Here is an 11,734-nt window from a genome sequence, read left to right as displayed (position 1 = left end):
TTTGGGAGAAGGGAGTCAGTGCGCCGCCTATGAGGCACTTCTTACGATGGTGGTGCAGCGACAATTACCTCCCCGGGTACGACAGCTCAGGGAGGGTGATGTGCCAGAGGGTGATGATGACGAACGAAGGGGATCGGGAGGGCTCTGCAGCCCACGTGGCGCGCCCCACCCCCGCCTCGAATTTGCAGTTCTCAAGGCCCTGGCTTCCGCGAGCCCCCCTGCACCGCCAGACCCCAGCCAGGTGCCCCGGGGAGGCCGTGCACAAGTGTTGGGGTGCGGCGTGGGCACCCGTGGGAGCCGCGCCCTCCGTGCCGAGCCCCCCTCCCCGCGCCGGGCGGCCGCTAAGCTGCCCTTTGTCTCCCTGCAGCTCAGCTCCAGACTTCTGCAGAGTCATGGTCACGTGGCGCTCCCGGCACGGGGTGTTCCAGGCTCCACGCCAGGGCCCGGAGACGCCCCCGCTCTGGGCCAGCCTGTGGGGTGCTGTCTGCCTGCCCTACCCTGAGCCCCTGAGCCCCTGGTCCCTGCAGGGCCCATGTCCGGCCGCCAAGCAGCTCAGCCCCGGCTGCAGAGCCTGTAGCGCCCGCTGCCCCAGGCTCCCAGCTGCTGCTTCAGCCTGCTCTGGTTTTTCATCCGGGCGCTGTCTCCTGGGGTCGCCGTCTCCCATCCTACCCCCCACCCCCTTTCATCCCACCCCCACCCCGGCTCCCAGTGCTTATCATCAGCCTTCTCTTGTCTCCAGAAACTCCAGTAACTAGGTGCCACGCAAACCCCAGCTAGCATGGACAAAGGGCGGTTTATTGGCCTGGCCCTCCTCCTCTTTGAAGGACAGAAGCCCAAACCCGGTCCCTTGCCTAGACAGCCTAGCCCATCCAGTAGGCCCACACAGCAACATCACTCCATTCCTCTTGGGAAATGGGAGGCCTTCTGGGGAAGACCTCATTCTCAGAACGTTCCAGAATTCATCCACGGGCCTGGAGAGATAGATAGCTCAGGGGTTCACAGAGAAAACTGCTCTTGCCAGCACCTACATCTGGTGGCTCACACCCCTTCCCCCTAACTCCAGCTCCAGGGTATCTGCTGCCTCTGTCCCCCGAGGACACAGGCACTCTATGCATCACTCCCTACTGTTAGAGTCATGGAGAAAGAAAGCTATTCAAAAGAATCCAGTCAATAGATGTTTACTGAAAGTATACTGTATGCTGGTAAACCAGAGTGTGCTAACCCCCCAAGGAAAGTCAGTCCCTTGTCTAAGGAGGCAGCCCCCCCCCCCAGGCGGCCCTTCATCTCGAACCCGCGGGCCCTTAGCAGTGGAGGGCTGGCAGGGAAACGAAGCTGCCCAAAGCGGGAGGGGAAGCAGAAGTGGCACACTGTGTGCCAAAGGCGGACCGTGTGTCACTGATTCTTCAGGGCGTGATGGGGAAGAGCAGGCAGGTGAATCCCCGGCTGCCACTGTGCCTGTCCACGAGGGGCAGTGGGTGCTTCCTGTAGTGCTGAACCATGGCGGCCACAGAGGGGAAGAGCTGCAGTGAGGGAGGCCGGGCGGGGCGTTGTCCATGGGTCTCCTGAGCTGTGCTCTGCAACAACTTCCTAAAGCGACTGTGGGGCCTGGCAGGGGGCTGCCTGACATTTTTCTAGATGTTTCTCCCAGCTGTGCCGTGAAACTGCAAAGCCGTTTATTTGGCTGCCTGGTTTCAAGCCGGCAACTGTAGGGCATGCTATGATGTTGGCCAGTCCGTGGCTTCCAGAGCTGGGTGGACATTGCCTTAGGTCTAGGTCTCTGCCCTGGTCTTTCTCAGAGGAAGCAGTGTGCTGGGTGACTGAGATGGTCTGAATTGCTGGGGAGAAATTCCTTGGAGATGTTTGCCCCCTCCCGGGAGGCCTCATGACCCTCACCTTCACCCTATGAAGACTGAACCATGGCAGGAGGAAGCATTTCCCCCAGAGCAGGGAGGCTGTCTTTTCACAGGGCCAGATAGATGTCTGGGAAGATGTTCAGGCCTTTCCTTCTGACATACTTGCTGTTTTAGACCAGGCTGCCTCAAACTCAAAGAGAAACCACCTAATCCCGGGTGCTGGGATTAAAAGTGTATGTCGCCGCCACCTAGCTTTATTTTGTTTTTAAACAGGGCCTCACTGTGTAGCTCTAGCTGGCCTGGAACGAAAGAAATCCATCTACTTCTACCTCCCAGTGCTAGGATTAAAGGTGTGTGCCACCATGCCCAGCTACCTTGATTTGGTTTTGGTTTTTTGTTGTTATTGTGTTTTTTAGTTTTTGTTTGTTTGTTTTTTCGAGATAGAGTTTCTCTGTGTGGCTCCTTATAGATCAGGCTGGCCTCAGACTCATGGAGATCCACCTGCCTCTGCTTACCAAGTGCTGGGATTAAAAGTGTGTGCCACCACTGCCAGGCCTAATTTATTTTTTATGGGTATGAGTGTTTTACCTGCATGGGTCTATGTGCATCCCAAGCATGCACTGCCTGCAGAGGCCAGAAGAGGGCAGCAGTGAATCTCTCAGAACTGGGGTTATAGACAATTGTAAGCTGCCATGTGGGTACTGGGAGGGGAGAGCAACTACAGTCCAAACCATTAAGTGCACCTAACCACTGAGCCACCCTTCCAGCCCCTGCCTTGTATTTTTAGGCAAGGCCTCTCACTGGCTCAGAGAGTTCATTATGGAGGCTGGATGGCCAATGGGCCCAAGGTCTGAATACACCTTTCTCTACCTCCCCAGCACCAAGATTATAAACCCAAGCCATCACACTCTATTTACCACATGGGTCCTGGGGGCCAAACTCAGATCCTTACATTGCGAGGCAGAGCTCTCTCAGAGGCCCCTGCCCTCTGCCCTTTCTACTAACCCAGGGTGACGGCCAGAAGCCAAGAGTGTTTTCCCCAGACATACCCCAGACATACTCATGCTCGCTCTTGGCCAGGCCCAGGGTGCTGCACTGTGGCCCACCTTGCTGATTTGGCCCATGACCTCCTCCAGCACCCACCTCCTCATGATTCCTGCCCTCTCGGCCCAGGGCGTAGTGGTGGCCGCCGTCCAGTTGCCGGATGGGAATGTTGAAGACACGGCCTCTGAGCAACACTGCCAGAGTGAAGGGCTGCGAGCTGTGAGGCCCCGAGCTGAGACGCACAGTGTAGGCTCCATCCTGCGGAGGAGCTCCCAGTCATGAGCTTCATCGTCTAAGCACCTAAGCCCAGCTGACCAACCATGGGCCTCCCTGAGCCTCCTTCTGCTGCCAGCTTAACCAGCCACAGCAGTGAATAGAAAGAATTTCAGAGAAGGCCGGGAGCCCACAAATGCCCACCTTTTGGAAGTGAAGCAGGGCTCTCTCGACGGCTTGACGGTCGCAGTTCCCTGAGTACCAAGGCTGACCCAGAAGGCTTCCCTCCTGTACAATACACAGAGCCACTCAGAGATGTGTTCAAGCACTCTGTTGGGGCTGGAGAGCAGAGAACCCTGGTGTACAATTATTTGTGTTTGCCTCTGCCAGTCCCACACTGAGCCCTGCAAGCAAAACCGAGCGGCTGCACACCGTGTTCAGGATGTGTCCCTTGTGGTGCCGGCCCCAGGCCAGGAGGGCTGCTGAGCAAGGACTCCGCTTGCCTCGGGCCTCACCCACAGTCCGTCCCCAGCTTCTGCTCACCTCAGCAGCAAAGGTGCTCAGGGCAGGGACTACACAGGGAGCTGATAGCCTCCTTCCTGCTGGAAGAAGCAAGAAAGAGAGCTGGGAGGAGCTGGATAAGAAGGCTTCGTGGGCAGGCTCCACGTCTAAAGCCTCTCAGGGCTTCCAGTGCTCTCTTTATTCCCAGGCCCAGCACCCCTGGAGGACCCACCAGGCCGTCCTTGCAGGATTTCCAAATGAGAACTGATCTTGGGACACACGCTGGCAGCTTCCCGACTTAGTGCAGTGCCTGGGGAATGAATGCCCAAGAGGGTCATCTCAGGCCTGATCTTGGCAGAAGTCAGAGCTGCAAGGACCCCCTTGATGAAGTGGGGTGGGGCCTGAATACCTAGGGTGTGGCCTGTTGTCTGCAGGGCTGGGGTGTGGGGGGTGAGTGGGATCCTAGCAGAGCAGTCCCATTCAGGCTGAAGATGTACATACTCACCTTTCAATGAGGCATCCACTGCTCCCTGGGACACAGGAGGTCTGGTCAGAGACAGCTGGCCTTCCAGGCTGCTACCCACAGCCTGAAGTCCCACCCTGGCCTCCCTCCCACCCCTCCGGGCTCACTTCCTCCTTGACCACTAGCTTCTTACATTCCAAGTCTCCTGGTGAACAACCATGGGTCTGCAAGGAATAAATTGGGAAGCAGAGCTCAGAGGAGGTTTCTTTGTTTTGTTTTTTAATTTGTTTTTTGTTTTTTGAGACAGAGTTTCTCTGTAGCTTTGGAGCCTGTCCTGGAACTCTCTCTGTAGACCAGGCTGGCCTCGAACTCACAGAAATCCAACTGTCTCTGCCTCCCGAGGGCTGGGATTAAAGGCGTGTGCCACCATTGCCAGCTGTCTTTTTTCTTTTTCTTTTTAATTTTTTTTGAGGGGTTGGAGAGATGGCTTAGAGGCCAAGAGCACTGGTTGCTCTTCTAGAGGTCCTGAGTTCAATTCTGAGCAATCACACGGTGGTCTATAACCATCTGTAATGAGATCTGGTGCCCTCTTCTGGCCTGCATATCATACATGCAGACGAGACACTGTATACATAATGAAAACATAAATCTTAAAAAACAAAAACCTCCTTTTTGAGCAGGGTCTCACTACGCAGCATCAGCTGACCCAGAACTCTCTATGTAAACCACAATGGCCTTGAACTCACAGATATCTGCCTGCCTCTGCCGCCCAAATGCTGCGATTGAAGAAAGTGTTTGCTACCAGGTCTGGCCTCTGGGGCTTCCTTTTGAGTGAACACAGCGCTGTCATTTACCTGGGCAATCCAGATGTTCTTGGCAGAGGGACCGGGGGTATCAGGGCTTTGGAGCTTGGAGTCCTAGTCAAGACTGGAACTAAAACAGAGGACAGGCAGGGTTTGGCTAGGGGCTGGGCAGGAAGTCTAGGCTGAGAACAATCTAGGGATCTATTACTGTTCCCTGGGCCTGGGCTCTCCTGAAGCCCTTCCAGCCACAGGCCTTGGGGCCCTGGCTACATCACCTGAGAAGTTCCCCCCAGCCCTTGCTCTGAGTGTCACCTCTTTGACAGGGACAGTATGTGTCCACCTGGACTAAAGGCAGAAAGAGGATAGCCAGATGGGGTTTGGAAGCGACAGAATGGAGCCAGGAGAGTGTGCTCATGGGTAACAGGGATGGGAGGGGCAGGTGCTTGCTCACGTGGGTCTGGCTCGCACTCCAGGTAGATGTCTTCATCATGTTTCTCTTCAAGGTCTGTTACCTAAGGTTGGGACCATGGGCTTGACTAGCCTTGTAGTCCCTTTTGGGAATGAGAAGTCTATGCCTCAGTTAAGTGAGGAGGGGGACATGAAAGAAGCCACTGATTTGGGGGGTGGTCCAAGGCATCTTCCTCATCTACACAGGAGGGGCCTCTCCTCAGTGACTTCTCTTTTAGAGGTGTCCACTTTTAGGGGAGTGGAGGAGAGGCTCTGGGTGACATCCCCAGGACCACTGGCTTACACCTGTGGGGGAGGGACAGACTCTGCACCAGATGTCCCCTCCACGCCACCTCCAGGCTACCCAGGTGTCATTTCCACTCCTATCGTCCTTCTAGAAAAAATCCCTGACTATAGGATAAAGAAGGAGGCCGCTCACCGCTCTAGCTGCACCTCGCCCTGTAAGGAAAAGGGAGAACCAGCAATCATGAGGGGCCCAGTCACCCTTAGTCACAGAGCTCCTCAGCGCCAGCTTCTGACACCCAGGAGAACACATTTCATTTGCTTGCTTTGCAACCCTGACATGTCACCAGACTTGACCTCTCACTGAATTTGCTAGGCTCAGCTTCAGATAACTTTATGGTAGGAACACAAGACAAAACCCAAACCAATATAGCCACCCTCAAGGTCATGAAGGTTCCCAGCAGCTAAGAAGAATAAGATGGAGGGTGCCACACTCCTTTGACCCCGCACTCGAGAGGCAGAGGCAGGTGGATCTCTGTAAGTTCCAGGCCAGCCTGGTCTACAGAGCGAGTTCCAGGACAGGCTCCAAAGCTACACAGAGAAACCCTGTCTCTAAAAAAAAAAACCAAACCAAAACAAAACACAACAAACGAAAAAAGACGGACTGTGCCTCAGATGAGCTGTTTGACCTGGGGCAGGAGAATGCAAACTCTCCTGCACTGCAACCTGTTTTAGACAGGGATGGTTGGAGCAGTCCATGCTGAGGTGCTTGTGCACTGGGGTCACAGGGCAAGCCTCTGGACAGTGGAGGCAATCATGGCACAAACAGGGCCAGAGCAGAGCGGTCGCTCCAGAGGTCCCCAGTGATGACGATTACCATTCAGAGGTTTCCATAGGGAGGGTCTTAGATTTGACCTCTTCATGCTAGGGTGCCTCTCACAAGATCCAGAGATCAAGCTGCTGAAGACAGGGCCTGGAGGTCAGGGCCTCTGCTTTTGAACTGTCCAGGGTACAGCAGTTCAGATCTCTGGGCCTGCCTCCTCACTGTCTCACAGGTGTTAATGATACTGGTACTGACTGCCTTGTGGGCTTGGAAAGCAAAAATGATGGGTGGTTAGGAGATGGACAGCAAGCCCAAAACTCTAGCCTGTGGAGAGGACGCGCCCCACCATTGCGGAGCCGGGGAAAGGAGGGACCACTCCGCTTTACCTCGCCTTCCAAAACCAGGTTCCTGCTTTGGGGCTGCAGACTGCAGGTTCATTGCTGTCTTCCGCTGTGGGCAAGATGGGGTTAGCCAGGGAGGAGACAAGAGTAAGGTGGCTGGGGTGTGATGGGTAGGGCTGTGTGCCTCTTAAAACCAACACTGACTGTTATCCTGACCACCTGATGTGTAGGAGCAGGAGTTCAAGGCCAGCCTGAGCTCCCTGAGGCCCTCTCTCAACTGCCCCCTCTCCAAACAAACAAATATAAAGCATTGCAACAAGAGATGTGCAGAAGAAGGACAACCCTTCTCTCAGCCTTCACTGGGGCCCTTTACTGTGAATTTTTCCATTTATTTGCTTATATTTATTCTATAAGACACAGAAGCAAAGTGATAGTTTTCAAAACCGATAACCCCGTCTCAGCGGGAAAGGGAGTTAGTTACAAATGACAGCCGACCCCTTTAGCCAGAGAGGGGTCATGTGGCCCAGAGCCTAGGTGAGGGCAAGCTGAACCTAACCCCCAACCCCGGCAGGGAGGGATGGAAGAAAGGAGGGTATGCCTCGTCAAGCAGTGGGTGGATATCGAAGAATTGCAAGGACCGTCTAGGCAAGCGGGAGGAGCTACTGTTGATTGTTTGGCTCTGATTTCGGAAGCACCTGGCACCAGAGGTTTCAGGGCTTCTAGAACACAGATGTGTGTTGGGGTGAGGGACTTGCATATGAGATGTCTGTAAGAGTCACTCACCGGGAAATGGTAGCCTGAGGCAGAGCGGGTAGGATTTGTGGGGAGTCCTCTGGCCATGGTAGGCTGAGACATGGGTGGGGATGCCTTGGATGGACCCAGGGGCCCAGGACGATCTGAAAAAGACTCTGTGCTTTGTGAACTGAGAAGAGGGAGGGAGTTCCTCCCTAGTCTGATCCCAGCTTTCACCGCTCCCCACCTAGCCCCCATCTCTCCCTCCCTCCTCCTGTCCCCTCTACTTATTGGCTTCCTGACAGCCCCGTCTCCATGGCAACTGAGGCAGTCAGCTTCCCTGCCCCCACCCGGCTGAGCGCGGGAGGTGGGGAGTGTGAGAGGTGCCTCGGCCTCTCAGGGCACTCCCACCCTGGCTGGGAAGACGTGGAGAGATTTTAGGGGGGGATGCAAGGCCCTAGGGGCTGGGTCGGGCTTCCTTCCGGCTTTGTGGATGTTGCCTTAGTTACCTCACCACTCCTGCCTCCTTCCATTCTCCTCCTTTTCGGTTTTTTCTCTCCCTCCTTTCCTTCATCCCTTTTTTTGCCCAGCTGAGAGGCCTCAGTGTCAGCCCCTTCCCCACCCCAGCTCAGGGTGAAGGAGAGCAGAGCGCCTCCCTGGACTCCTCCGTTGTTGGGCCCCCTGCCCTGACCCAACCTCCCAGCCTTTCCCTGCTCAGCCCTCACCCAGATACAAGGAGTCCTCTTTAGCGCCAAGCGACTGTGCATGGGCCAGACTGAGGGGCGGAACTTCGCAGGGGGGGCGCTCGTATTTATCCTCTTCTTCTACCTCCTCCTGAGCCTTCAAGAAAGGGTGCTGGTAGGTAGCACAGGGAAGATGGAGGATGGAACATGTCAGGCCCCATAGCAGACGCTACCTCTCTCTACCCCAGCCCCCATCCTGGGCTTACCCTGTGTCTCCAAGTCTCTGGGCCAGGCAGGAAAGATGGGCTCGGTACATTTTCTCTCCAAACTGGGGTGTCTGGGTAGATAGACTGGTTTTGCTTCATCCTACCCACTCTATCTAGCACAAGGCTTTACCCCCTCTCTGGTAAATAATAAACCACCTGCCCTTAACTATGGGCTACAACCCTGCAACCAAAGGAAGCCATAAAAACGCACACATCTAGCGGCAGAGGCAATGAGACAGACAGGTGTGTTGAAACACAGCTACCAGTGGTTCTTGACCCAGGTAAGACAGTCAGGCCTGATCATTAACCCTTGCTGGACAACTGGTGGGAGAGGTTATCTAGAATCACTCAGGGAAGCCCAACTGTGGGGGACCCTGCTCAGCCGGGGCCCTGTGTCCACTGGGTCACTTACCTACACATCTGGCTGATGGCAATGGTGGCCCCAACCTGTAAGCAGATTCTGCTCAGCTCCGCCCAGGGGGCCGTTGGTTGTGTCGGGGTGACACGGCACTCTAGACTGCTCACTATAACTGTGAATGCCCCCTGCAGAAGCTGTGTGGTCTCAGCAGAAGCTGAGATCAGAGTAACAGAAAGGCTGGAGGGAGGGGGCAGAGCCAGGGGCGCACAGCTGGATGGGGTGGCTCCTAGCCAACAGAGCGGAGGCCACGGATGAGCGACGGATGGGATGGTGGATCACATGGGGCAGGAATAGATGCCTCTTGCAGAACAGGAGGGGGGAGTGAAGACAGGGGGGTCAGTGGGAGGAAGGGGGGAGCACTCACCGGGCCTTGCTGCCGCTGAACCTGTCCTGGAAGGAGGTAGAAGGGGAGTAGAGGGGGAGTGGTCAGCACAGCTGGGACTCTCCCTGCCCAGAGCCCTCCTGCATCTCCTGAACAGGTACAGGTGCCTGAGGCTCCCCTGGGACCAAGTCTCACCATAGCAAGGTAGATGAGCTGAGCCCTTTTACCTCTCCAGAGCCTAGGAACTGCCACAAATGTCCTGGGGGACAAGGGTCTATTGTTTCTGTTATTTGCATATTCTAAGTATTGGGAAGGTGTCCACCTCTATCTGTGGTCCCCACCCCAAATAGGCTTTATCTAGGACACTCCCAGCACCCCTCCATAGCTGTGGTCCCCAGCTCTTCTGCTGAGGTAGAAGAAAGACCTAAGATGGACCAGGTTTGTCTCTCTGACAGTATCATGTAACTGGGACCTGTATGGGTAACATGAATGCACAGACCCCTAGCAGTCACTTATTCACCTGCTGGTGGGTGGTTACCACCAGTCAGAGACGTTAAAGGTTAGAGGAAATCTTTATTCTTCAAAGGAGGTGTTTATTAGTCAAGCTGGCTGTGGTGGTGCACACCTTTAATCCCAGCACTCGGGAGGCAGAGGCAGATGGATCTCTGTGAGTTTGAGGTCATCCTGGTCTACCGAGCGAGTTCCAGGACAGCCAGATCTACACAGAGAAACCCTGTCTCTGAAAAATAAAAACAACCAACCAATCAAACAACAAAAATCTATTTGTCAAACATCTACTACACACTGTTCCAGGTGGTGAGGAGGCTACAGAAAATAGACAAGCCTTGCGTGTGCCATTTCCTCACTGGACTCTCAAAATAGCTTCACGATGCCAAGCACTAGTTTTATGTTCATTTCAAATGAAGATGCTGAGTCTATTAGTCACCGCTCACAATACCACACCCAGAGGCTTAAACAACAGAGATTTCATTTCCTCCAAGCTCAAGAGGATAGAAGGCCAAGATTGGGGTTGGTTCTTGGTGTAGACTCCATTTCTGGCTTGGACTCCACTGTCTCTGTGTGTCTCCATGTGGCCTTGTGCCTGTGGGCACAGCAGGAGGCTGAGCTGGGATAATCCCTTCTTACAAAGACACAAGACTACAGGATCAGAGCCTTACTCTCATGGCCCCCAATCTTAATTGCCTCCCTAAAGGCTGCATGTCCACTTACTGCAAGTAGGACTAGAGGTTCAACATAGGAGTCCATAATGTGGAGGCTCAGAGAAGCTGTGCTGTTTCCTGGGCTGGGCCATAGCTCTGTTGATAGCTCCGTTGATAGCACTTGCCTAGCACGCACAGAGCCCTTTGTTTGATCCCCAGCACCCTATGAAAACTGAATGTGGTGGTGGTGCACACCTGTAATCCCAACAAGAAAATTAGAATTCCAGGCCATCTCAGCTGAATATCACATTCAAGCCCAGCTTGGGCTACTTAAGACCCTGTCTCAATAAACAAACAAAAAAACAACAAAAAAAATTTTAAAGCCTTGGAAAGTCACTAGGATAACTCAATGGGGAGCCCAGGTGGTGGGAATAGAGAAGACACAGGATCAAACCCACCTGAAACCAGGCACCCCCTGGCTCAACATCTCCCATATTTGGACCAAGGGTCAAGGGAGCCTCTAGCTTATATAAAAGGAGAGCAAGGTCTGGAATCACTAACTATGGGATCAGGTCTACAAGTCAGACTAATTGGAACATTCTAGATACCACCCCGCCCCAACCTCAACTGAGAATTTCCCAGTGACAGCACTCTGCCACCCTTGTGTCAGCTACCCTTTCCTGCTTAAGCCTTTGCATAGGCAAATTGCAAGGCCTGGGAGCAGGAAAGGGTCACAGGGAGGGTAGAGTCTGTGTTGTCTCCACTGGGACACCAGCTGCACAGAGGTGACGGGGAGGGGACCCGGGAACAAGAGATCTGCTTCAGCAGCCTTGTCAGATGGTGGCTTTGAATGTACAGGCGCGACAGCCCCTCTGGATGGATGAGTTCCTAGGCGGGACTGCAGCGGCTCACATTCTGAAGGTTGGATGCCAGTGTCTGGCAGCACCTCAGCGTCCATTTCATGGTGCTTTCAGAGCACAAAGTGATCCCTCAGATTTCTGAGGTCTCAGCTACCGATCCCCAGTGTGAACAGTCTGTAATTTAGGCCAGGGTAGGCAGTTGACCCTCAGGAAACACAAAGCCAGTTCCTCTACTTGCCCTGTCGCCAGAGAGCTTGTTAAAAAGAAGATCTCAGGTCTCCAGATCCTCTCCAAGACTACAAGAATCAGATGCCCCAGGCAAGAGCAGAGGGTCCACACTATCTACAACGGAGCCCTCTCGTCTGAAGTCAAGTCTGAGGAGTGTTGCTCAGTAGAAATCTGAGCATAGCTTTCTCATACATCATTTTGGAATCACCTATAGCCCTTAGCTCAACGCTAGTACAGGGCTCCCCTGCAGAGACAGAGTGACACAGACCCAGCCCCTGGAGGAGAGCAAAGAGATGGCTAGCTTCTCTGAACTTCTGTGTCCTTTTGTATGGAT

The 11,734-nt window shown here is 54.3% G+C and overlaps 1 protein-coding gene across 1 annotated transcript; it reads right to left on the bottom strand.

The window, feature by feature from the left end:
* Positions 1-1,320: 1,320 nt before the first annotated feature.
* Sh2d6 (SH2 domain containing 6) lies at positions 1,321-8,507 on the bottom strand. The gene is made up of 13 exons (XM_051203260.1): positions 8,413-8,507; positions 8,189-8,318; positions 7,515-7,627; positions 6,777-6,840; positions 5,757-5,783; positions 5,329-5,373; positions 4,929-5,007; positions 4,268-4,298; positions 4,117-4,141; positions 3,654-3,712; positions 3,315-3,398; positions 2,997-3,155; positions 1,321-1,520 (listed from the first exon to the last, which is right to left on the bottom strand). Exons 3-13 carry the CDS (start codon positions 7,584-7,586, stop codon positions 1,404-1,406), a joined length of 762 nt encoding a protein of 253 aa, XP_051059217.1. The 5' UTR covers positions 7,587-7,627; positions 8,189-8,318; positions 8,413-8,507; the 3' UTR covers positions 1,321-1,403.
* Between the last annotated feature and the right edge of the window lie 3,227 nt (positions 8,508-11,734).

This window comes from Phodopus roborovskii, unplaced genomic scaffold (assembly GCF_943737965.1).
Source record: "Phodopus roborovskii unplaced genomic scaffold, PHOROB, whole genome shotgun sequence".
In the NCBI taxonomy this organism is placed as follows: Eukaryota; Metazoa; Chordata; class Mammalia; order Rodentia; family Cricetidae; genus Phodopus; species Phodopus roborovskii.
The sequence above is the reverse complement of the archived record's forward strand: the minus strand, read 5'-3'. Positions and strand labels throughout refer to the sequence as shown.